Source organism: Microtus ochrogaster, linkage group LG4, assembly GCF_000317375.1.
Source record: "Microtus ochrogaster isolate Prairie Vole_2 linkage group LG4, MicOch1.0, whole genome shotgun sequence".
NCBI classification, from domain to species: Eukaryota; Metazoa; Chordata; class Mammalia; order Rodentia; family Cricetidae; genus Microtus; species Microtus ochrogaster.
Window position 1 is genome coordinate 61944580 of NC_022030.1, and position 23084 is coordinate 61967663.

Consider the following 23084-nt stretch of genomic DNA (forward strand, 5'->3'; position numbering starts at 1 on the left):
TCTAGTCTTTGTGTGGGTCCCTTACTGTGTGCAGGCTGCACTGCACTCTATGCTGAACTCTTGGGTCTAGTCTTTCCATGAGTCCCCTGTGTTTAGTGCTGGCAGACCCCAGCGGGAGCATTCACAGCAAGGCTTGTTATCAGGGCAAAGCAGCAAAGTGACAACACTGTGGATGGCTAGGATGGCAGTGACTGGGACTTGTCTGTCCTCAGGTGACTGAAGATGTGTCCTGGGATGTAGGCACTCCCCACACTTCCAGCTGCCCAACACTGGCATCTAGGTTTGGTGTCCTCCTCAGCAAGTGAAAAGTTGGCAGCAGCTCCCTTCTATGAGCTCATGAGGTCACTGCCACAATACTCTGTGACTGGTATGCTCTGCGAGTAAGTGTCCCCCACCCCTGAACTTGTTACTTGAAGTCACTTGAGATGACCCTCCTCCATCACACAAGCCCCAAGATAACGGTCTTATGAGCTGGGTTTTTGGGGAGATGATTAAGTCGGAAGGCAGATTGGTGTCTTATCTAAGATGCCCCAAAGCTGGCTTGTTCCTTTCACAGTGTGAAGACGCAGAACTGAATGTCCCCTGTGGGTCAGATGCTGCAACTTCGCCAGACATTCAATCTGTTAGCACCTTGATCCTGAAATTCTCAACCTCTAACCCTGAGCAGTACATTTCTAAGGCTTTACCAACTGTTCTATCTAGCTTGGAATGCAGTTTAATAGCTAGAATGTGGGAGACCCTGGGTCCTGTCCCTCCCACACTCCCTTCCCCAAACAAACTCCTCAGCCTGAGGTTATTTGTTCCAGCCATCCACTAAGACTTAAGCCCTCTGCAGCATCTCTTCGTTTATTTAGAGCTGAACAAGCCACGAGCATGGACGGATGCTGGAACCAGACGACCCAGGGCCGGGTGGGGCGGAATGTTAGGCAGCCCAGGCCCAGGGTTGGGAGGCCTCCAGCTGCCCCCATTAAGGACACCACAGATCTAGAGTCTCTGCCATCGCAGAGGACGCACTGACAAACTGCTCAGCCCCACCCCCAACTTTCAGAAAAGGTACAATGAGAAAGGAGACTACAGTTGTGGGGACAGAAGTCACCATCTGAGGCCGAAATCCTATGAGTGTCCCGCCATCTCGCCTGTGACCATGCAAGGAGTGTCATTTGAGCACTGGCAAATCCTTGACCCCAGAGAATAGAAAAGTGTAGGGTGAGACCCTGGGGTGGGTAAGGGGGAGGTCTGGGAGAGGAAGAGGTCAGACTGTGCATGGGGCACCTTTCTTAGAGAAGGGTCCTTTCTGTCTTTTGTTTTTGTGAGACAGAGCTTCATGGAGCCGAAGCCAGCCTGAGGCTCACTACACACCTTGACCTTCTGAGGGCTGGCACTGCTGGAGTGCACCACCAGGTTTCCTTTATGCAGGGCTGGGGACTGAACCCAGCATGGCATCTGCAAGGCAAACAACTGAGTTCTACCCGGGGTCTGAGTCTTATCCCTCTCCATTCTTGCTGCTCAGATGCTCCTTCCTCAGCTCCTTCTGCAAAGACAAAGCCCTGCTAACTAACTGTCGCCAGCTGTGTTTTGGGTCTGGCGGGGAGGGCTCAGCACACTGCCAAGGGCTAAGAAGGTTAATGGGTTGATTCCCAGAAAGAAAAAGTTTTTCACGGAGCTTCTGACTGGCTTTCAGCACTGTCCTGAGGATGTCTAGGAGATGTGTCACTAAAACACAGACGCGGGGGTGGGTGGCCAGACAACCCCTGGTCCTCCCGGGAGCCTGCAGTCCTGCCTGGTGATAGTGTTTCTGGGCTGGCCTGATGAGCTGTCCCTCAGTGGTATGGTACGCAGCCTTCAGACCTCACCAAGCACTGGAGGCTCTGGAGCACCAAGGGCTTTTCCCAGAAGTTTACTCGCTGTGAATGTGAAGCCTTCAGAGCTCACTCTGAAACTTTCTCAAGAATGGTAGAGGAGCAAGGAGTAATTCTGTGTGTGCACATGTTACATCACATTGCTCCTTCTGGAAACCTCTTTTCTTCCTAAAGCCAGCAAGGGGATTTTTCAGTAAAGATTTTTATAGGTCATCCTGGAGGCATGAATGCCCTTGGGGTGGGGAGGTGAAACTGGAGGAGCCACACATGGTCCTGAGCTGGTGACAGATGAGGAGAGGAAGGACAGAGAGGGAGAAGAGAAAAGAAAGGGCTAGCAGCAAGGAATTTGCAAAGTGCTTCCTGCCTCAAGCCAAACAGGAACTGGGAGAGGAGGCATGGAAGACAGGGCTGGAACAATATGTTTGGGAAAGAGGGGGGCTCCCTCCCTGCAGGGCAAGCCCAGGCCCAGTGCTAGCTGAGCACCAACCCCTGCTCACATGCATGCCTTCTCCGGAGCTACGTTGCTAGGGGGTCAGGCCACTGCACTGGGGATGGCTAACAAAGACCGATGGATATTTATTCCTTAATTACTGAAAGCTTTTAAGAAACTGGCCACTGTAAATCCCACATGCAGGGAGCGGGAGACAACAGACAAGAATTTATACTCATGGAGCAAAGACAAAATAAATATCTGGCCTGACTTCTGATCAATATTATGAGTGTTTTTTGCCAACCTGCAGGGTATTTTATGAGCACGGGGGAAACAGAACAGGATCATTATTAATTAAATAAAGTCAACCGTATTAGGCTTATTACTTCTGCGAGTCACTGTTAACCATGGGGCCAGGTAGATCTATGGGCTGGTGCAGGTCCAGGCATTGGAAGGCGCTAACTGCCTGTCCCAGCGTTCCTTATTAGGAAAGGTTATCAATATTATACTGTCTGGTATGGCCTATGTTGCCCAGAGGGTACCTGGGCAATAGCAGGGTTTTCAGAAGGCTGAGTTTCATCTCAGCCTGTGCTCTGGTCTAGATAAGGCTGGCACCTTGAGGCCTTCACAGTCATGCTGTCGTAAGTGCCAGGTCCCTCTCCACACTTGCCCCTTACTAACCTGCTGGAGCTGCTAGAACTTAATACTGGGAAAGGCCCAAAGATGTTTCCAGGAAGGTCCTGAGTCTAGTAGTTTACAAGGAAACCCCAGACAGGGCTGCAGAATGAGACCTCCTCTCCCAAAATCAGAACAACATAATAATGTTTCCTATCTCTCCAGTCCAAGGAACTGGTCACGCTGTGAATCTCACTGCTTTCCCTAGTGGTGGCCTTAGCGGAGGATGCTCTCCTGCTGGCCGCGGGCTGGGTAAGTCAGCCATGTCTTCCCTTGTGGAGCCAGTAGAGTACATCTATCTGGATGCAAAGCTGAGCAGAAATTGCCTAGACCTTACCAGAGCAGCAAGGACAGGGTAACAGGCTGTAATGTACCTCCTGGCTGGTTCTGCCTCTAACCAAGGCAATTCCATTGCTGTACATTAGGTTACGTCACTGAGTCCTATGTATTAAGTGGCTAAGTATTGCAGTTTCTGACGGGATTCTGACAGTGGGCCTGAGAGGCCTGTCTCCCTAGGGACCAGAGAAGGACTCGGTGTCCATGAGTGTGAGAGGCAGATGCCCTGGGTACTGAATTATGAAGAACTACCTAGGAGGCTGTAGGAATGAGGTTTCTGTCCAGACACTCAGCTTAGTTCCTCTCAGAGTCCTGACCCCAGGAGCTATGGACTGACAGTCCCTTGACAGATGGTCTCTGTTCTAAGTCAGTCCCAGGCACAGGATCCTGGAGCAGACAAGCAGATGAAGATCTTAAATTTCCTCAGTCCTGGGTATGAATTCGCCCCGAGACTCTGTAGAGTGATAACAGGTTCCTTTATCTGAAGAAATGGAAATACACATATCCACATAGTGAAAATGGAAAGAGGTTACATATGGTGTGTGTGGTGGGCTGCAGAGGCCAGAGATGAGGTGGTAGGGTATCTGATGAGGAGAGAGAACCAAGAGCGAGTCTAGGCTGAGGCCAGGGAAGCTCCAGCAGGAAGCGGCAGACGAGAGCAGCAGGAAGAGGCTGGCCCTGCCTCAGGTGACATGGAGAGGCGCTGGACTAGGGGGACCAACAGGTAGTTGGGACACACCACAGAATTTGGTGCTTGGGGCAAAAGGGCAGTGAGTGATTGCTATGGGTGACAGCTTTCCTTTTCCTGGGAGGCCACAGGGAGCCAGGATCAGGAAGTGACAGAGCTCCTGATCAGTGTTGAAGGAGAGGAACCCCCTCCATAAAAATGGTACACAAGAGGCCACAGTGAGCACGGCTGTCCTTGGAGAGGCAAGTCCAGGCGGCCAGGCACAGGAGCAGAAAACCCAGGGCTGGACTAGCAGGCGGCAGTGGATGTAGGTGGGGGTGGGGGACAATGATGATGATGATGACAACACATGACACACCACGGGATGGGACATGAACACGGGACCTGACAACCCAAACACTAAGAAATCTAACTTCCAAGCAAATGACTTGAGAGAATGCCACAGTGTTAGAGAAAGGAAAATCTAAGTTTGTCCCAGAATCGGCTAAGATACAATGTCAACATTTCCCTCTCTTTTCTATCCCACCGTAAAATAACACAACAAAACACAGGTATTAAAGGACTCCAGCCCCGGTTCCACCTCTTTAAGCACGATTTCTCTAGGTGTCTCTCAGTCCCTGTATGTTTACACAGGAAGGCCTCTCAGCTAAACCAGCCACATGCACTGTTTGTGCGCCTGAGCCTTGACACTGGGAAGAAACCAAAGAACTGTCTGTTTTAAGAAACAAATCCAAGAAATCTGTGCCAGTTAAGAGCGAGCCTGGGCAAGTGGAGCGAGGCAGATCTAGATTCCGTGTAATGTGGCATGAAACGCGGCTAGACCTCGGTGCTGGAGTCCCCATCACAGGGAATTAAGTCTGCCATAACTGTGGCTGATGTGATGGGTTTGGAACATACTGTATCATAAACAGATAAGGGAAGAGAAATGGCCCTTTTCCTCCACCAGGGATAATACAAGATGGATGCAATCCCTCCCCTGGTGTGCACCGTCGTCCTTTAAACACCAGGGAAAGGGAAGCCCAAGACCTCTTCTGCAGGGACAGGCCAGCAACAAGAAGATCCACAAAGCACAGACTCCACCAGGACTGCTGAAAGTGGCCCTCCAAACAGGGATGGTCCCAGGTTGCTAAGCTGCGGCCCATTTAGTGAAGCCAGGGGAAGTCCTGAGCAATTTTCTGCCATAAACTGCCAACTGCCTTTAAGAGTATAATCCTCAGTAACACTATTTTTAAAAGGCATAAGACTATTGATTTTGAACAATACAGTATCTTCTTAATGTAGCTTTTTTTCTTTGAATCTAAGGGAGGGAGGAGATTCCATAGTGACAGCTACCAACCATAACAAAAAGGACACAGGCTTTCCAGGAGGGCAGGCATTGAGACTATGCAAATGCCAAGACACTTAAAGGTAATTTGCATTGTAACTTTTTCCAAAGTAGGGAAACACAGAGAGTGCTGGGGACGTGAATAGGATTAGTAGTAGGAGACCCGCTGGTTCCAGTGGGGACCACAGACGAGGTCCCCAGTGAGGAAGGGCAAGGGCAGCCCTCTGAGCAGCCATTCCTGCTAGCCGAAGTGGGCTCCATTCCAAAGTAATGGCAGTCAAAATGTTCCGGGGACCAGATGATACTTTCTAGAGGAAACCTTACAAATGAACAACTGCCACGTTTGTCCTCAACTAATGGACGGATGTTACTAATACATGGGTCACTGCTGGGGGAGACAGCTCAGGAAGTGGAGGACTGTAAGGCCTGAGGACCTAAGTTTGGGTCCCCAGTACCTATATAAAACACCAGCAGTGTACGCCCGTAATCCCAGCACTGGGGCAGCAGAGACGGGCGGATCCCTGAGGCTTGCTGGTCACACACATGCATTCATGTATGCCTGCTCAAATCCATATATCCACTGGGTGATTTTTCCAAGTGTAGTTCTGTAGTAGACCTGACCAAAGAACAAGTCGACTTAAGGATATACATTTGTTCTCTATGAAGAGAAAAGATTATTATTTAACAAGGAACAGTGAAACTCTTTCAGGAAAGCCAGTGAATCTCTAACTGATGGGACCAGGAGGCAGAAACTGGTCAGATAGTTTACTTTCCACAAGGGACAGACTCTAACCTACTCTACGCCATGGCCTTTGGCAGGAAGCGTGAACTCTGAGAGGAGATCTCGGAAGAGGGGCCAGAGCAGCTCCTGGCCCTGGACATGGCGTGGCTGCAGAGCTGTGGTGGCACAGGGAAGCCTGGCGTCAGGCAAACCATCCTCTGCTGTCAGTGCCAGAATTTGACGGTTACTGCTCAGGGGTCCCAGGAGGACTCCGGAAGTTCTGAACAGCTCAGCTGATTGAGTACCAGCTGATGGTGGCAGAGTTGTGGCCAGTCGACCGAGAAATGGCAAAATTTAAACCAGAAGATGAAGACTTTGTAAGCAGATTCTGAACCCACTCACCCCACCCTCTCTCTGCAGAGAAGCACCTAACTGAGACATTCAATTGTTGGCTGCAGAGCTGGCCCACAGCCTGTCTCTGGTCTGGAGCCCAGGGTCCACCTTTATTAAAAACCTTTTATAAAGGCTTCTAGGAAAACAAAACACCAACAAAAAGATTTCATTGAGACAGTTAATGTCAAAAATTCAAAATGTGGGGAAACAGTATGGCAGTTGTTTGAGTGATTAAAAACAGAATTACTGTATGTCCCAGGAACATTCCTTGCCCAGTAGGTACCTACAAGAACTGACATGAGGGGCTGGACCAGATCGTGGATGTCCTATTATACTGAACATATTATAATGAATATATTCAATGGACTGCTACTCGTTGGTATTGAAAAGGAAGGAGATTTGGACGCGGACTACAATATGGATAAACTGAGGACAGTATGCTAAGGGAAATAAGCCAAACTTAAAGGATAGAACCAAAGTCAGGAGTCAGGTTCACAGGAACAGACAGACTATAGGCTCCTGGTTGCCAGGGGATAGTTGGGAAGGGGCAGGGAGGACGGAGCTTGTTTTAAAAGATAGTTTTAGAGGTTGGAGAGATAGCTCAGCACTGACTGCTCTTCCAGAGGACTTCAGTTCAATTCCCAGCAGCCATTAAGTCCAGTTCCGGGGTATCTGACCCTCTCCTCTAGCCTCCTTGACCACCCAACATGAGTGTGGCTCACAGATATACACATGCAGGCCAAACATCCATATACATGAAATAACGACAAAACAATAATGATGATGATGATGACAAAGACAGTCCCTTCACATGAAAGGTGCCTATGGCTGAATATAATGTATAGCTATAACTTACTGCCAAAATGTGAACTTCAAAAAAATTAAGGCGGTAAATTTTGGATTATGTGTATTTATACTACAGTCCTCCCCCTAAGACAGTCTATAGCCCACGCTGGCCTTGGACTTCTTATATAGCCAAGGATGACCCTGAACTTCTCATCCTCCTGCCTCTACTTCCTAAGCGTTAACATTACATGTGCCACCATGTCCATTTTATATGGTTCTAGAGACTGGACCCATGGCTTCAGGAATGCTAGGCAAAGACTATAAAACTGAGCCATGCCCTGATGTTTATGGTTTGAGTGACTGTCTGAAGATACTTTTCTATTGCTGTGACGAAACACCATGACCCAGGGAACTTACAAAAGCAAGCTTTTAATTGGGCTTGCGGTTTCAGAGACTTAGAGTCCAAGACAGAGCAAAGGCATGGCAGCGGGAACAGCTGAGAACACACACTTTATCACAAACAGGAAGGAGAGAGAGAACTAACTGGGGATGGTGGAGATCTTTTGCTACCTCAAAGCTTGCCCCTCAGGGACACACCTCCTCTAAGGCCACACCTCTTAATCCTTCTCAAACAGTTCCACCAACTGGGAACCAAGTACTCAAACATATGCGCCTATGCGGCCGTTCCCCTTTAAACTTCCACAATTATTTTGAGCAGAGCTGTCATAAAAGTTTTACGCATTATTTTTTTGTGTCAAGTTTTTATTTTTCTATCTAAAATGTCCAAGACTACTAAGTATTAAGTCATATAGGGAATATTCACATACTGTTCTCTAGACTAGAAGTGATCAGTACGATACGATTTTTAAGGTGCTATTTGATGAACTAAGATGATAAAGTACGTTTTAGAGGAAGTAACACCCTAGTATCAGTGCTATAGACTCAGTCCAAGGTGGCCTCCACTACATCCCTACGAAAGCAGAACTCTGACAGCCACCATTATGCCAAAGTATGTCAGAAAACAAAACAAAACAAAACACCCAAACAAGCCCAAAGCAAAAAGCAAGACCAAAGGAGAAGATGGCATGTAGGTGTTACGTGATAGGCTTGCTTTTTTGTTTGTTTGTTTGTTTTTTGAGACAGGGTTTCTCTGTAGCTTTGGAACCTGTCTTGGAACTAGCACTGTAGACCAGGCTGGCCTCAAACTCAAGAGGGATCCACCTGCCTCTGCCTCCTGATTAAAGGCATAAACTTCCTGGCTAAGTTATACACTTGTAAATATGTTTAAAAGATCTTTAAGTGTGGTTAGGGGGATCAAATTTATAAGACTGTCAAGTAACAATTGTGAGACACCCAATTCTGCTGGCTCTCGGCACAAAAAGGCTACAAAGATCTGAGCAATTGGAAGTGTCCAAGACAGGGCTGGGCCTCTGATACCGCCAAGGTCCCGCCCACAGGGCACCTCAATTCAGGAGCCTGTTTTCCCAGCCTCTCTCCTGTCTCTTTGTAGTCGCTCTGGGGGCACATGTGGAAATTATTTAAAAAGATACAATGACTCCAATCTGTTACCAATTAGAAGAAACACGAATATTATTTTCTAATTTGTGATTCTTGAGCATACATCTCAAAGCCTCAAGAGAAGTAATTGGAATAATCACACCCGTTCCTGAATATTTCTATTATGCTCTTGAAATGAGAGGGTGACTGTCCTTCCTAAATTACGTGCCTGGGGGTTGAAGGTATCTATAAGATATCAAAGCCCTGGATGTGAGTCACCGTTGTAATCCAGACAGTGTAGTGAGCTCTCTGCAGGGGCAAGAGCTGGGTGAGAGGGGTTGTGACCACTGGTAAAGACATGCTCTTCCCTGTGATGCTCCCACCCCAAACTTCCCCAACCTGGGGACTCATTTGTAGCTGGAAAACCTTTTTCTAGGCATAAGCCTGATTTATGAGAGGAGAATGTGGTTTTTTTCCCCCTTCCAAGCCTAGTTATCCTGCGACTTGAGTGACTACCCCCTGAAAATGGATAATTTCTTGATGCTTAACAGTAGAAGGTCCACCAATGAGGAGTGTGGCACACTAATAAATTTATAGGGCGTTATAGCCAATTAGAGTGCACCAGCCATTCGACGCCAATCAACTTACCATTCCGCAAACGCACTCTTTATGGCCCAGTCTTGCCGTTCCAGCCTCATTTATATGTTTGAAAAGCAGCACTTTAATGCTGACAGTACAGGAATCTGGAATTTGTAGCAGGCCTTCTGGGGAAGCCACCTCCCTTCCCCTCGGGGCAAACCTCTCTTTGTTCTTTGGTGGGAGACGGGAGGCATCTGTACGGAATGAGATTCACTCAAGACTTTGGGTATTCCCCATGAGTGCAGGCCATTTGGGAACCTTCCTGCTGATACCCAGGAGGTATATTTGCTTTGTGGTCTGTTTTTAAATTTCCACTACATATTCACTGGGCAGAGATTCAGAGTGCAACTGGAAATGGGCAGGCTAGAGAAGCCATTGGGAATGACGAGGAAACGTAAGTCCAGTTTTTGCATTGACTGGGATGTTTTGTTATTTCTTTGTGTGTGCGAGCGTGCGAGCGTGCGTGCGTGCGTGTGTGTGTGTGTGTGTGTGTGTGTGTGTGTGTGTGTGGTGGGGAGCTGTCCATTTGGATTGTGTGTGTGTGTGTGTGTGTGTGTGCGTGTGTGTGTGGTGGGGAGCTGTCCATTTGGATTGTGTGTGTGTGTGTGTGTGTGTGTGTGTGGGTGGGTGGTGGGGAGCTGTCCATTTGGATTGGGTCCAATGGCTTGGATGCTGCCACTGATATGAGCAGTCTGGCTTAACCTTTCCCTTTGGACATTGTGGATGTCCCTTCTCTTTCCTGAGCTGTGACACGGATGTTTTTAGGGAGATCGCCTTCCTTTCTCTTTCTTTGCAGCAATGAGCTCTCTGACCCACCCCATCTGTCTTTCTAGGGCTTACCCTTGTTATCCATCTTGTTTAAATGAATACTAACGATGGGGCATCCACGTGGCAGTGTGTGAGGCAGGCAGAGAGATGAATGTGTCATAGTAAGAGTGACATTGCTGGACACAAGCACTGTGATTCATTGGAGAAGCCACGTTCTCCTAGTTTCTAACATGCACACAGCCTGCAATTAATTTACATAATAAAGCCTGGGTCAAGAATTAACACTACTTCCTTCAGCTGAGGAACATAAGGGACACCAGCAAAACTCAGGACACCAACACACTGAACCCAGGTCACCAACCGAGAGCACATAATACCGGCCAAGGCACATCCTCTGAAGGGTTCCCAGTTCACCACTGTCGCTGCAGACACAGCAACAGAGAGGCAAACGCTGTTTGCCTTACTTTCTATCAGAGCTGGGGTCACATTACTCTTCCTTGCGGTACAGACGAACCCTTTACTTTCAGCAATTTCCAAATAAGAAAATACTGATGACTTCTAGCGAGGGCCGGGGGTTACTCTCTGACTAAGCCGTGACAGGGAGGAGCAAGGCCAGGAGCCTGGGGTCAAGTAAAATGCAGAGCAGCAAAGGTCTTTGCCTCTCTGGAGATGAACATGAGGATGAGGGTCTTTGCTGCTCCGAAGTAAGGTCTTGCCTGGAGTGTATGTTTAATATACTGGATAGATGACCTTCCTAGGGTTGGGGATTCTGAGCTGGCCTTACTGGGCCTCTCTGTTGGGGCTGTGCTGGAGGCTGATGTTAATCCCACCAGCTGGGCCTCCACCATCTTCACACACTTCCAAGCTGATACAGATAGAGAACGACGGGCCTCCCTCTTACCTTCAAGATCTCTGTGCTGTCATCTCCCACCAGGGCCTACCCTGGAGTCTCACGGTGAGAGTCAGTGAATTGAGTTTCAAAGACATCGACTTCCTTCTTGATAGACAGAGAAAGTAGCTATGCCTTTAGTTGCTACCTGGAAGATTCCATAGTATGGCACATAAATATGGAAAGCCAGTGGAGGGCTGGCTGACCGGGTCGTGACATCCAAAGGACTCGGCCCAGGATACTACAGGTGGGAAGATTCTACCACCTCCTTCCTACGCTGTACCCATCATCTGAACAGGGACTGTGGGTCAGGGACAGGCATGTCATGGAAGGGTCATGACAATTGGATGGTCATAATATGCGAGGGAAATGGCCCTGAAAGAGCAACAGCTCCTTTATAGGAAGGGGCTGGGGGACTCTCAAGAATGAGCACACAGAACGCCATCCCCACCCCTGCCCCCACCCGGGGCTTCAGCTTCCTCTCATTCCCACCTCACCCCCTAAACAGCACTGGAATGCCCTGTCCCCTGATGGGCTCCATAATGAGAAGTACTGTCAATCACAGCTCCATTAGCCTGGACAGACTTTCAGTTCCTGAAACAATTTATTGGATTCCCAGAAGCAAATGGGCCTTCTTCCTTTTCAGCTCTGTTTTTAGGGAGCTATTCAGAGGGAGTGTGTGTCCCTTCTGTCCCTGCTGGGCCGCCTTTGTTCCCTCCATCTACTCATGAAAACAGTTTCCTGCATCTACCTACCTCCTCTGTCCTGGCTTCCCCAGTGTTTGCCCAAACGTCTGCCCTCCACTGTTCAGCTGCCACACAAACCCACCAGCTGTTTCCAGCTACTGAACCAGGGAGAGGAAGCAGTCAATTCTATTTGCAGATTTTTGGAGGGAACCAGAGCAGGGGGTGGGGGAAGGGATGAGGCACACATGTGAAATTAAACTGATGCACAGAAAAGAATGAGATAATGAATGAATTAGGGAGAGGGTGCCCATCTTGTCCGTAATTCCTAGGTCCCTACTCTACTTTTCCCCACCAGGAATTTAAGGTGTAGCTGCCAAAATTTTATCCCACAAGCATAGAATTTTCCTAACTTTGAGGCAGTATCTACTACGTAGCAGCTACTGAACCAGGGAGAGGAGGCAGTCAATTCTTGGTCTCAAATTCTTGGTCACAGTCTCCAGGGGGCTGGGATGATATGCACACACCACGATGCCTGGTGAGGAATTTTGAATGCTCGATGCTCATAACATTTTAAGATCTATGTTGATGATGGCTGAAGTTGAGTTCTGATAAAATTTTCAAGTACTTAAAAAAAAAAAACAACCCAGCAATCTCCACTTAAGATCTCCATGCCTTTCGGCTTCTGAATGGAAGGGGAGGCTAGAGAGTTACATAGGGTAACACTTCCCTCACTGCTCTTCCCGGAGAACGACGCGCACTGTACCACTGCACCTGAGAAGGGAGGTACTGCCTTGTAGGCATAAATCACTTTAACTTTTAGCCTGGGAAAACAGGCTGCAGAAACAGAGGGCTACGTCTTGCCTTCTGAGGCTCTCAAGTCAATAGTAAATTGGGGGGCACCATTGTGCCACAGAGATCCAATCAGGGTAAAATTATGCAGTCATGTACGAAATAATATCTATTAGGCTAATTTAATCACCGAATACTTTACAGATGAATTAGAATTTAGAATCCAATTATTTCTACCATTCGGACTGTCAGAGCCTGTTTCTAGGCAGGAGAAAGAAGAAGAAAAAAGGAGAGGGTGATTAGGGCAGCTTTTAAAAATGCAGCTGGCAAGGTTGGGATAGCAAGGGAGGGATGATGGGTCTGCTAGGGTTTTGCCATCAAACCACCCTGCCCTACACTATGGGCCCAGGATACACAGATTCGGTTAGCCCTGATGGGTATCCACTGTCCCGGCCAGGAACCATACAATCCCCAAAGGAGCCTTCCTCCTCAGGGCTGGCACTTCACGAAGGCTGCTGGCTGGGCCAATGATGCGGATCAGCTATTGGACCTGGGAGTCTGCAGATACCCAGGGGCCACCATAGGAGCCGTGGACATTCTAGTGTTCCTGCCTACCTGCTCCCATGCCCTGCCCGCTTTAGGGCTGTGTTGCCTTTCATGAACAGTAAGGTTGTCCGGAGGCTGGGACAAGCTGAAGAAACAGAAGAGGCCAGGAACCTGTGGACCTCTGAGATGGGAGCTTTTTGTGACAAGTGAGACGCTGCTCACTACCCATTCTGTGGGAGCAACTGAAGCCTGGGAAGAGTTGGAGCTGGGTTCATCTTTAAAAAGTTAAAACTGACTCGACATTATTTTCTATGCACACATGTACCTGTGTGTATGTATGTGCTATAACGGGCATGTAGAGAACAGAGAAAAACTAACAGGAAGGAGTCAGTGCTCTCCTACCTGTGAGTTCTGGGGCTTGAACTCAGGTCTTCAGGCTTGGCAACAAGAACCTTAAACCTCTGAGCTGGCCAGCCCAGCTGGGTGCTCATTATTGCAAGATCAAAGCTAACCTTGAAGCCAGTCCCTCTCCCAAACAGAGAATGTTCTGGTGTGAGAGGCAGTGTGGAGACTGGGTTGCTACTTCAGGAAGGATCAGGGTGGTGGTTTTTTGTTTTCTTATTTTTATAGGTTAGCTCAGGCAGCAATGGATCATGTAAACAACTATTTTAAAAAATTACCACTTGAGTTAACATTTGAGTTATAAATAGCAATATTTATTTCAGGGTTTCAATCACTTAAATCCCAACAGAGACTTTGTGAAAGAAATGACTGAAATGCAATTTTTTTTTTAATGCTACGTTTTCTTTGGGGAATAGAAGTATGCAGGGGCCCTCTGCATCCTGGCTCTTTCGCAATCCTTAGGAATCTCCCCCATTTCCAGCAGCGGAGTGGGAATGTTAGGGAAAACCCGCCACTTAATGATTCCTTCCAGAATGATCCTTACAGCATGAAATGAACAAATGTACTTTGCATTTAAATTCTAACATTCCAGCAGGTTATGGGACTCTTGTCAAGACTGAATACATCTGTTTAAGTTTAAGGTGGCCATGGAGACCCTTTTACTTCAGGAAGGCACAGACACAGTTAACCTCCTTGCCAAAGCCACTGTCCAAGGGCCTCCTCCTGGAAGGGGGAGGGCCCTCGATGTCTGCAGGCCTCAGGGGGTTTATGATGGGGGCTTCCTGCCTGGCTGAACAGAAAGCCTGACCCTATAGACTTTGTGGGTCCTCCTGCTCATTTTCTTCCTCCTGGCACAAAAGGTATCCTTATTATCCCTTTAATTACTGAGCTGGGTATCTGCTGGGCTCTGCCCCCTGTCCTCAAGGACTTTTGTGTGTGTTCCTGGGTGGGTGCACGTGTGTCCACATCTGCGTCTTTTATTCATGTGATTGAGGGCAAGGCTCTGGGTGGGATCTCTGAGGAGGCAGGCCTTGTTTTAGGACGGTTTATTGTGCCTTTTAATAACACTGTTCAGGGGCTGGAGAGTTGGCTCAGTTGTTAAGAGCACTGGCTGTTCTTGCAGAGGACCTAGGTTCATTTTCCAGCACCGACATGGAGGCTCACAACCATCTATAATTCCAGTTCCAAGGGATACAATGCCTTCTTTTGACCTTTGTGGACACCAGGCATGCACATGGTGTGCAAGCATACACACAGGCAAAAAACAAAACAAAAACCCTCACACATAGAACAATATGTAAAACAAAACTTGTCCTTCAGTTTATCCTCATAGCTGAAAATCAAAGTTTGTGTTCAGTTTCTTTAAAGTCTTAACATTTCTTATGTAATTATTAAGTAAGAAAAGAGCCTAGGGTTGGGATGTAGCTCAATGGTAGAGTGCTTTCCTAGCATGCACAGGGTCCTGAGTTCAAACCCCAGCATGGCAACTACAAACCTACCAACCAACGAAACAAAAACAAAAAAGAAAGACCTCATTATTGTAATAACATAAACTTGGCTGGGTGTGGTGGCTCACACTTTTCATCCCAGCACTTAGGAGGCAGAAGCAGGGGGATCTCTACTAGCTGAAGGCCTGCCTGGTCTACAGAGAGGAGTTCTAGGCCAGCCAGGGCTGCATAGTGAGATTCTTTGAATAGAAGCAAACTTTACTTGAGCATAGTTATAAAGGGACAATGAGATGACTCACTGGATACAGGCATTTGTCACAGAGTCTGCTTATCTAGCTCCTGGGACCTTTGAGGAAGAAGGGGGAACTGACTTCTGCACATGCCATAGAGCACCTGCACCCTCACAACTAATAACTGCAATATAAAATTAAAAAGGATATTTGTATAAGATCTGTCCCAGTGTGGGGCGTGGATCCCTCCCTGAATCGAGGGTGCACTGCATTCTGTGAACTTCTGATGAAGGTCCTTTAGTCACTGGGATTGAGTAGAGGTGGTAATTGCTTGAGAAAAAAAAAAAGGCCCTTTTTTTTTTGTTTTTGGATCTAAAGGCTGTGTGTGGAGGAAAACCACATGCAGCATACCTACATCAGTTTTGAGAGATTCAGACAAACACCTTGCTTTTTTTTTTTTTTGGCCTTGTGGCAAAAGGAAAAATCCTTTCTTTTTTCCTTTGGGTGAAGTTATATGGTCAACCACTGATGAGACCTTGGGGAAGATGGCACCTCAGTATTAGACACTGACCTCGGAACTAGCTACGCTGCACATGTGACAGGTTCACCTGAAATTCCCAAGACCAAAGCTGAGGCGAGCCACATGGCTACCTCTTTGGCAAGCTCACCCAACTCATTTAAGTGGACATGGAGGCCTCTTCAACTAGGTGAGTTTCACAAACCAGTTGCCTCTGCAGATAGGCTGTTTGTGCCTCAGTAGCCTTTCAGGCCACACCTTTCCTCTCCAGGGTGGCAGAGGAGTAGCCCTGGCTCCCTGTGACCCAGTGGGCAGCAGCCGCTTGGCAGGACCTGGTCGTCAGCTCCCACCACAGGCCTAATTAATGACCCTGCTGGTCGCAGCTGGAAGAGCCGAGCTGGGGGTGATTAATTAAATTAGCTGGCAGAGGAAATTACAGTGGAAAAGCCAAAGTTTGATTGCTCCATAATTAACCGCAGCGCAAATAATATCTGCATCTCCAACTTCCAGCAATGAGATCAGAAGCCGGCTGAATCTGGTGCTGATTGAAGCTGTAAATATCCCGCGGTGAGGAATGATAGGTTTGTTCTAGAGGGAAAACTCACAGAAATGGACTGCTAGCAAATGGGATGGGGAGGAAAGGGCAGCGGAGGAAGCCGCAGGGAGGACGCCTCACCTTTCATACTGCCTTTGGCCAACATTAAAACGGATCTTTTCATATTTCCTTTGGATTGGTGGTGAGGCGTGCCAGCCCACATGCCCCAGCTTTGCGCTTCCCATCTGACTTCCCATGTGCAGAACCAACGCTGGGGTTCCATCCCCACCTTCATTCTAGGGATTAAAACCCAATTCTAAAATAATTTCATAGGCTAATAGAAGGGAAGGCTTTCATCTCCCCAAGAAGAAGAGAGCGCTCTATTTGGGCCACCAAATGTGCGCACTGGGGCTGCTCTTCTGGGTAATGGCATTTCGACTTCGCAGCAATCTCATGTCCAAAATACGGTTTCATTAGCAATAGGCTTCTACTTAAAAGGAAAAAAAAAGTGTTTTATACAGATAATTGCCTTAGGAGAAAGAAAAGAAAAAAAAAAGCCCCTCAGAACTTTCAGCGGACGAAAGCATCACTTTTTAGACCGCCCATGTATTTGCACCAGTTAGTCGTTTTGAGGTTGAAGTAACCGTATCAAGGAGGCTCTCAAAGTGATGACAGGTGCCTCTGGGCCATAAGGTTTGGCTTCTGCCTGCTCAAGAACAATTGCCCCACTCATGATGCCCAAGAAGCGCTAAGTCCAGTGGAGGAAAATGCCACAGACACTTAAATGGGATGCTGTTTCCATGAGTCAAACACAGCATCAGACATACTTCTCTGGGTGTCTCACCATGAGCTTCACAACCAATAGAAGGCAGGAGGGCAAATCTTTCTGAGCCTCATGAAAGTTGAGGTTCTGGGTATGAATAGCCATGACAGAAAAGGGCCCAGTATCCTCCAGCCAGCCCAGACATTACTTGCTATCAAAGAGTGTTGCTTACAACAAAGGGTTGCTTGCTTTGCACCGTCCCCTGAGATGATCCATAAGACTATGAATCTGGAGGCAAAGAAATGAGTGGACAGAGCCCCGACTGCTGTGTGGGGGGGACTGATGAGATGGTCTACACCCACAGAAAGATGAGGGCATGGGCCAGTGTCTAGAGGAGACAGACAATATGGTAGACAATGCTGGCTTCTACAGATGTCTACATCCTAATTCTCAGAACTTGTGAGTCTGTGAAGGGACATAGCCACTGGAGTTGCAATGAGGTACTGAGGAAGAGTTGCCTTAGAATAGATAGGTGATCCACATAATCACAAGGGTTCATGTAACAGGGAGGCAAGAGAATCAAAATGATGAGGCCAGGGTCCAAAGTAAGTGGGCACCTGTGGAAGCAGGGGAGCACGCTACATTAAACACAGGTAGGCTGACTCTGAACACCTAATCTCCAGGACTGACAGAGAGTAAACCTATGTGCCTTCTAAACAAATGTGTGGCAAGTCCCTCTGTGGGCAAGAGGGGTTACATATCTATCTGTCCTATTCTAAAGGAAGGACTGGGAAGACCAAAGCTGGGGTGGGCAGAGAATCTGTGATGTAGCAAGGGTTGACCTTGGTGGCACCCACTGGGCTCAACACCTGGCAGCATCAGGGCATTTTGCTTTCTGTGAACTCCTTCTCTTTGGCATGGAAATCATACAGACCTCCACACTTGCTGGGCCACAAGCCCAAGAGAGCGTTGTGGAGGGCTATAAAGACTGGAGACTACTTCTGTCAGACAGTGCCTGGCCCCTGTCCATCTTCATGTCTCCCTGTCCTTCCAGCACGGGCTATGAGCGCCTGTGTCCTCACCAGCCTTCCCAAGCATGGGCACAGGGGCCCAGTCTTGGAAGCCCACAGCTTTCTCCACGACTCGGGGCTGTGAGCATTATAAAAGCTTATGCTGGGGAGATGGTGCCGGTGCCAAAGTGCTGCCTCTGCAAGCAGGAGGACTTGAGTCCAACACCCAGAACTCTTGCAAAAGAAACGGGAGAGTGATGGCACATGTCTCTAATCTCAGGGCTGGAGAGGCAGAGAGAGGAAGACTCCAGGGACTCAACTGGTCCTGCTGGTCTAGACTATGTGGAAAGTTCCAGGCTGGTGTGAAAGCCTGACTGAAACAATGTGGTCAGCACCTGAGGAACGACACCCAAGGCCATCCTTTGGCCGGCGTGTGTGCCACCTTTACACACCTAACAAAAACTCTGGCCCCTGGGCCAAGCTCCTCTTCCACCATACAACCTATTATATGCAGTGTCCATGGGCCCCAGGACTCATCTCAATGAGCGGAACAGGGGCTGGTAGGCCTTACTTCTGTCTGACATACTTGATTTCATCACCCAGGAGGATCATGTGCCAATCAGGCAACACTGACAACTGCGTTCTCCCTTCCACCCTCACGTGGAATACTGTCTACAGCAACAGTGAAACACACAAGACTGAGCCGGGCCAGGGCCCCTTCCATCTTTGTACAGCTGCCCCGCTGTCTAGGCTCCTGGGTGATTTCCTCTGCTCCACTGCAGCCTGCCTCCTCCTCCTCTACCTGGCCATGCTGCAGTGTTTGCACGGGCTGCTGTATTAAGTGTTTCTCCCTGCGTGTGCCTCTGTCTCTTTCCAGGTGCTGGCCTTGTGAGTGCAGGTCACATGCAGGACCGAGGGCGCTAAAGGGAGTCTGCTGCACTTCAAAGGGGCAGGAAGCAGGTTCCCACTCCTAGCTTCTGTCCTCAGCGGAGGGCAGAACTGTGGTCTCACTGCCTAGGTCTTTCTCCTGGAGTGAAGGGTAAAGCTGGAAGTGATAAAGGTAAGAAGGCGGTGGGTGGGTGTGGCCACTTATGTACCAAAAGGGGATGGAAGACTGAAGAGCCCGTCTAGGAGCAGCTTAGGGCTCCTAAGGGGAAAGGAACTATCAAGTCCAAGTCACAAGAGCAAAGTAAGGGCCAACCTATGAGTGACAGCCACATGGTGAGAAGGGGTCTATCTACCTGCTCAGCAGTGTGTGTGTGTGCATGTGCGGTTGGTCACACTTGCTTATAAAGAAAAGTCTTTGAGAGGCAGGGAGCTCAATACGACCTGCTAGAATGGGATTCTCTGGGTAGTTCAAACCACAGCAAGAGTGATGGTCAATCTCACAAGACCATGTGGCTGAGCCTAAGGTTCAGTGATGCTGGCAAGGCTTTAGGTAGATGTGAGCCATGTCGTCTGGGCTGTGGAGTTCAAGTAATGGCCATGGCTTTAATAACAAGGGTGTGGGGGCGGGCTCATCAAGTCAGCTGAGGGTTCTAAGGAAACACTCAAATCCTGGCTCAGCCTACTGCATTAACTCCCTCCTGTGGTCTGCCCTCCAAACACACAAGGCAGCTCTTTAAACACCTTTTCCTCCCCTTCTTTCCTCTCCCTGGTCTGTCCTCGAGAGCAGAGAGGGGGTTGGGAGAGTGGCGCAGGACCCAGTAGTTCTGAGTTGAGCAGCACTGGGTCAAAGTGTTAGACTCAGAAACCTGTGTGATCTGGGATGGGCTCTGAGGAGCAGGAGCAGTGGTGAGAAAGGACAAATAAGATGTGGGGGTGACAGGAGCCATGCTGGTCAGATTCCCAGCAGCCCATGCCTCTGGCTAGCTGGACTCTATTTAGAAATCCTTCATCACAAAAGAATTAGCAGGTCCACAAGGTGTAGACACAGGCATGGCCATCCCAGCACCATCACAGGGGCGAGTGATTAGACCCACACCCATGTTATGATGCCATAGAAAAGAACAGTGCCCAGTCAGAACCCGTAGCCCCGCTCACACTCGGCAAGTGCTTGGGGGCAGATATAGCAGCAGCTCTGGGGCAGTGCTTCAGGAGATGTCTATAGAGATGAGACAGGTGATCTCAGAAGACTGAGGAAAACAAAAGAAAAAACCTTTGTTTTGCCTGTATGTAGGTGTGTACCCATGTGTGTGCCTGAGGAGGTCGGCAGAGGGTGTCAGATGCCCTGAAGCTGGAATTAACAGGTAGTTGTGAGCCACCAAATGATTACTGGGAACTGAACCTGGGTCCTCTGAAAGAGCAGTAAGCACTCCTAACTGCTGGCTCAACTCTCCACCCCTCTTAAACATATTTTATTACTATTTTTTTTCTTTTTTTTGCTTTCCCGAGACAGGGTTTCACTGTGTAGCCTGGAACTTGCTTTGTAGACCAGGCTGTCCTTGAACTCACAGATATCCACCTGCCTCTGCCTCCTGAATGCGGGGATTAAAGGCATGCGCCATCACCGCCTGGCAATTAAAATTTTTTAAGAAACAGAATTAACACTGAATCTCTTTATATAGTCTAAGGTGGCCCAGAACTCATTAGGTAGCCTTAAAGTGGCCTTGAACTTGAGGTCCTCATGCCTCAGTGTCTCTACTGCAGTTAAGTGAGTACCCCAGGCTCAATTCTGCTTTAAAGATCAACATTGAAGAGAAATCTGCATGGGAAGTCTATAGACAGTAGCAAACACTGAGTGATCATGGCAGAAGTGTTCTCTCTCTCTCTCTCTCTCTCTCTCTCTCTCTCTCTCTCCCCCTCCCTCCCTCCCTCCCTCCCTCCTGGAGCACAAGTGTCTCTCACAGATCAGAAGTAGAAGGGTCTTCTCCACTGCTATGTCTGTTTGGGAAATGCTGCGAGCCTGATGTACTCAGCACTAGGGTTTCCCCTTACCACCCTGAAGCTGCGTATGCCAGAAAGAAGCCTCTTTCCCTTACCCCTTCTCAGTTTCTAGAAATATCTACACCACTGGTTGGGACTAAAATACACAGGGACATATTTTGGTTTGGAAATGGGCTTGGATTGGGCTTCCTGGTTCATGTGCTGACATGGTCAAGATGGCTTCAGGAGTTGGGGCTCTGCCTTCCAAGTTCATCTTGAGACTCTAGCTTTCCGTGAAGTTCACACTCTATGGAGGGCCTCTGCAGGCAAGGATGGCCATGGAAAGGGGCAGAGCTGCCTATAGGCCTAGGCCTGGATTCACAGGCTCCTGGCCCCTCTAAAGCATATTTCTCTTGAGATCAACCTCAGATCCAAGTCACTTCTTTTAAGCACAGGATTCAGAACTAGAATTAATGGTGGGCCTGATGGCACTGTGTGCGTGCATGCGTGGGGGAGGGGGCGGGGGCGGGGGCGGGGATCTATCTGCTGTATATGACAGTCCTGGACAGGGAACAGGGAATATGGGAAGGCTTGTGGAGACGTGAAGTCTGGCAGGTGAGCAGAAGCTTCCTACAGGAGGACATGCCTTGCAGTTCACCAAAGACCACTTATCCTCAGATATTTCCAAGATCGAAGAGGCCCGTATTTACCCAGAGGCTTTGAAACACTAGGAAACCAGGGCTGGGGCCAGATGGTCCGTCTTCTGCAGCTGGAATTCAGCTCACTGTTACAGCCACAAGGAGAATGGAGTAGACCCTTTTGTTTTGTTCTTTTTTGGCTTTCTTAGTAAACTGCCCCCCACCCCAGAGTGGGAGCGGGTGGGGCTGAGTCTTTTTCTTCCCTAACAGCTTTATTGAGGTATAATTTACATGCCATAAAATTCATCTGTTTTAGACATACAATACAGCGATGTTTATTAAGTCCACAGGGCTGTGCAAGCATCTCCTGAATATGGTCCTAGCCTGTTCCCACCATTCCAGAGGATTCCTTGTGCCGGGCAGGAAATACTGATCCCTCACTAGGCAGTTTCCTCTGTGTTGTCTGTACAGATCTGCCATCTCTGGGTATTCCACACTGGGGAAATCACATGGTACGTGAGCCTTCTGTGTCCAGCTCCATCGCGGAGCTCAGCCTTAACACAGCGCACAGACAGTGACTAAAGGAAAAAGGGAACTGGAAATAAACACACACCGCCAAGTGCTCTGCCAAGAAGGAGTTTCTGGTCCCTGTTAAGTTACTTCTACACTTCTATTCGGGTTTGGTGTGGATCAGAAACACCTACTATATTAGGTAGTAGGTTTTATGTGGACCATATAAAGTAAGAATAAATGAACATTGTTTTTGCTTGTTTGTTTTGTTTTCTTCCTGTTCGAATAAACCTGAAATTGGTGAATTTAAACTTATGAGAATTAAGAGCCTGTGCCAGGCCAGATAAAAAGAGCATTTACTTGCAGGCACTGTAGCACACTCCCGCCCCTGCTTTTCTCTGTTAGGCTGGAAGACAGCCCTTCCATTCTAGACATGCTCATGGACAGAAAGCAGGAGACGACCCCTTATCCTACCTGTAGTATGCATTCAGCCTAACTCATACCAAAGAAGAGTCTACAGGGCCGTAAGTGATCATGAGGTGTACGGCAGTGTAAGGGAGCGGGAGAGTGCAGGTGCTCCTTCAGGTTTCACACACTTCAGGGGCTCCTGGGACTATCTCTGTGAAGTGGCGCCCTCGGGTGGCTGGGATGCACGATGTGGGCCTGGAAAGGTCCTTAGGAGAACTCGGTAATGAAAGAAACCCCTGGGCTCTTTATGAGGGGGCTGCTATTACAAAAGGCCATCTGGATGTCAGCAGTCCTGGGCTGTGTTCCCGGCAGCCACCTCTGTGGCCCTCTGCCTTTTCAGAAGCAGCTATGGCTTCTCTAGAAGTGAACAGACTTTCTGGACACATGTGCTCCTAGAATAGGGGGCCCTGGAGACCAAGCCAGCCTGGGAAATTATGTACGCAGCTCCAGAACTGTGTTTTGGGGCACCAAGCTGGTAGCTGCAGGTGGCAGTGGACAGCACAATACAAAAGATTTCACTGGCCACACAGGCTTGGTCCTGGCAGCTGCAATGACACAGAAAGTCTTGAGATGGACTTTGACATTGGTCATGACCAACATAACATCTGAAGAGCAGACACTAGGTCTGGGGGGAAACTCCAGGGTTTGGAGCAGCAGGACCCAAGGAACTGG

At 48.6% G+C, this 23084-nt stretch overlaps 1 protein-coding gene across 9 annotated transcripts in view; it reads right to left on the reverse strand.

Annotated features, from left to right (window-relative positions):
• Agap1 (ArfGAP with GTPase domain, ankyrin repeat and PH domain 1) overlaps positions 1 to 23084 on the reverse strand; it is a 456884-nt gene that overhangs the window by 11456 nt on the left and 422344 nt on the right. The window contains exon 19 of one of the 9 annotated variants that reach the window (XM_026786120.1): positions 21625 to 21697. The exons of the other annotated variants lie outside the window; for them this stretch is intronic. Coding sequence (XP_026641921.1) covers positions 21640 to 21697 — 58 coding nt within the window. The 3' untranslated portion in view covers positions 21625 to 21639. Of the gene's footprint in view, positions 1 to 21624; positions 21698 to 23084 lie in introns of those variants that run through there. 9 annotated transcript variants of the gene reach the window in all.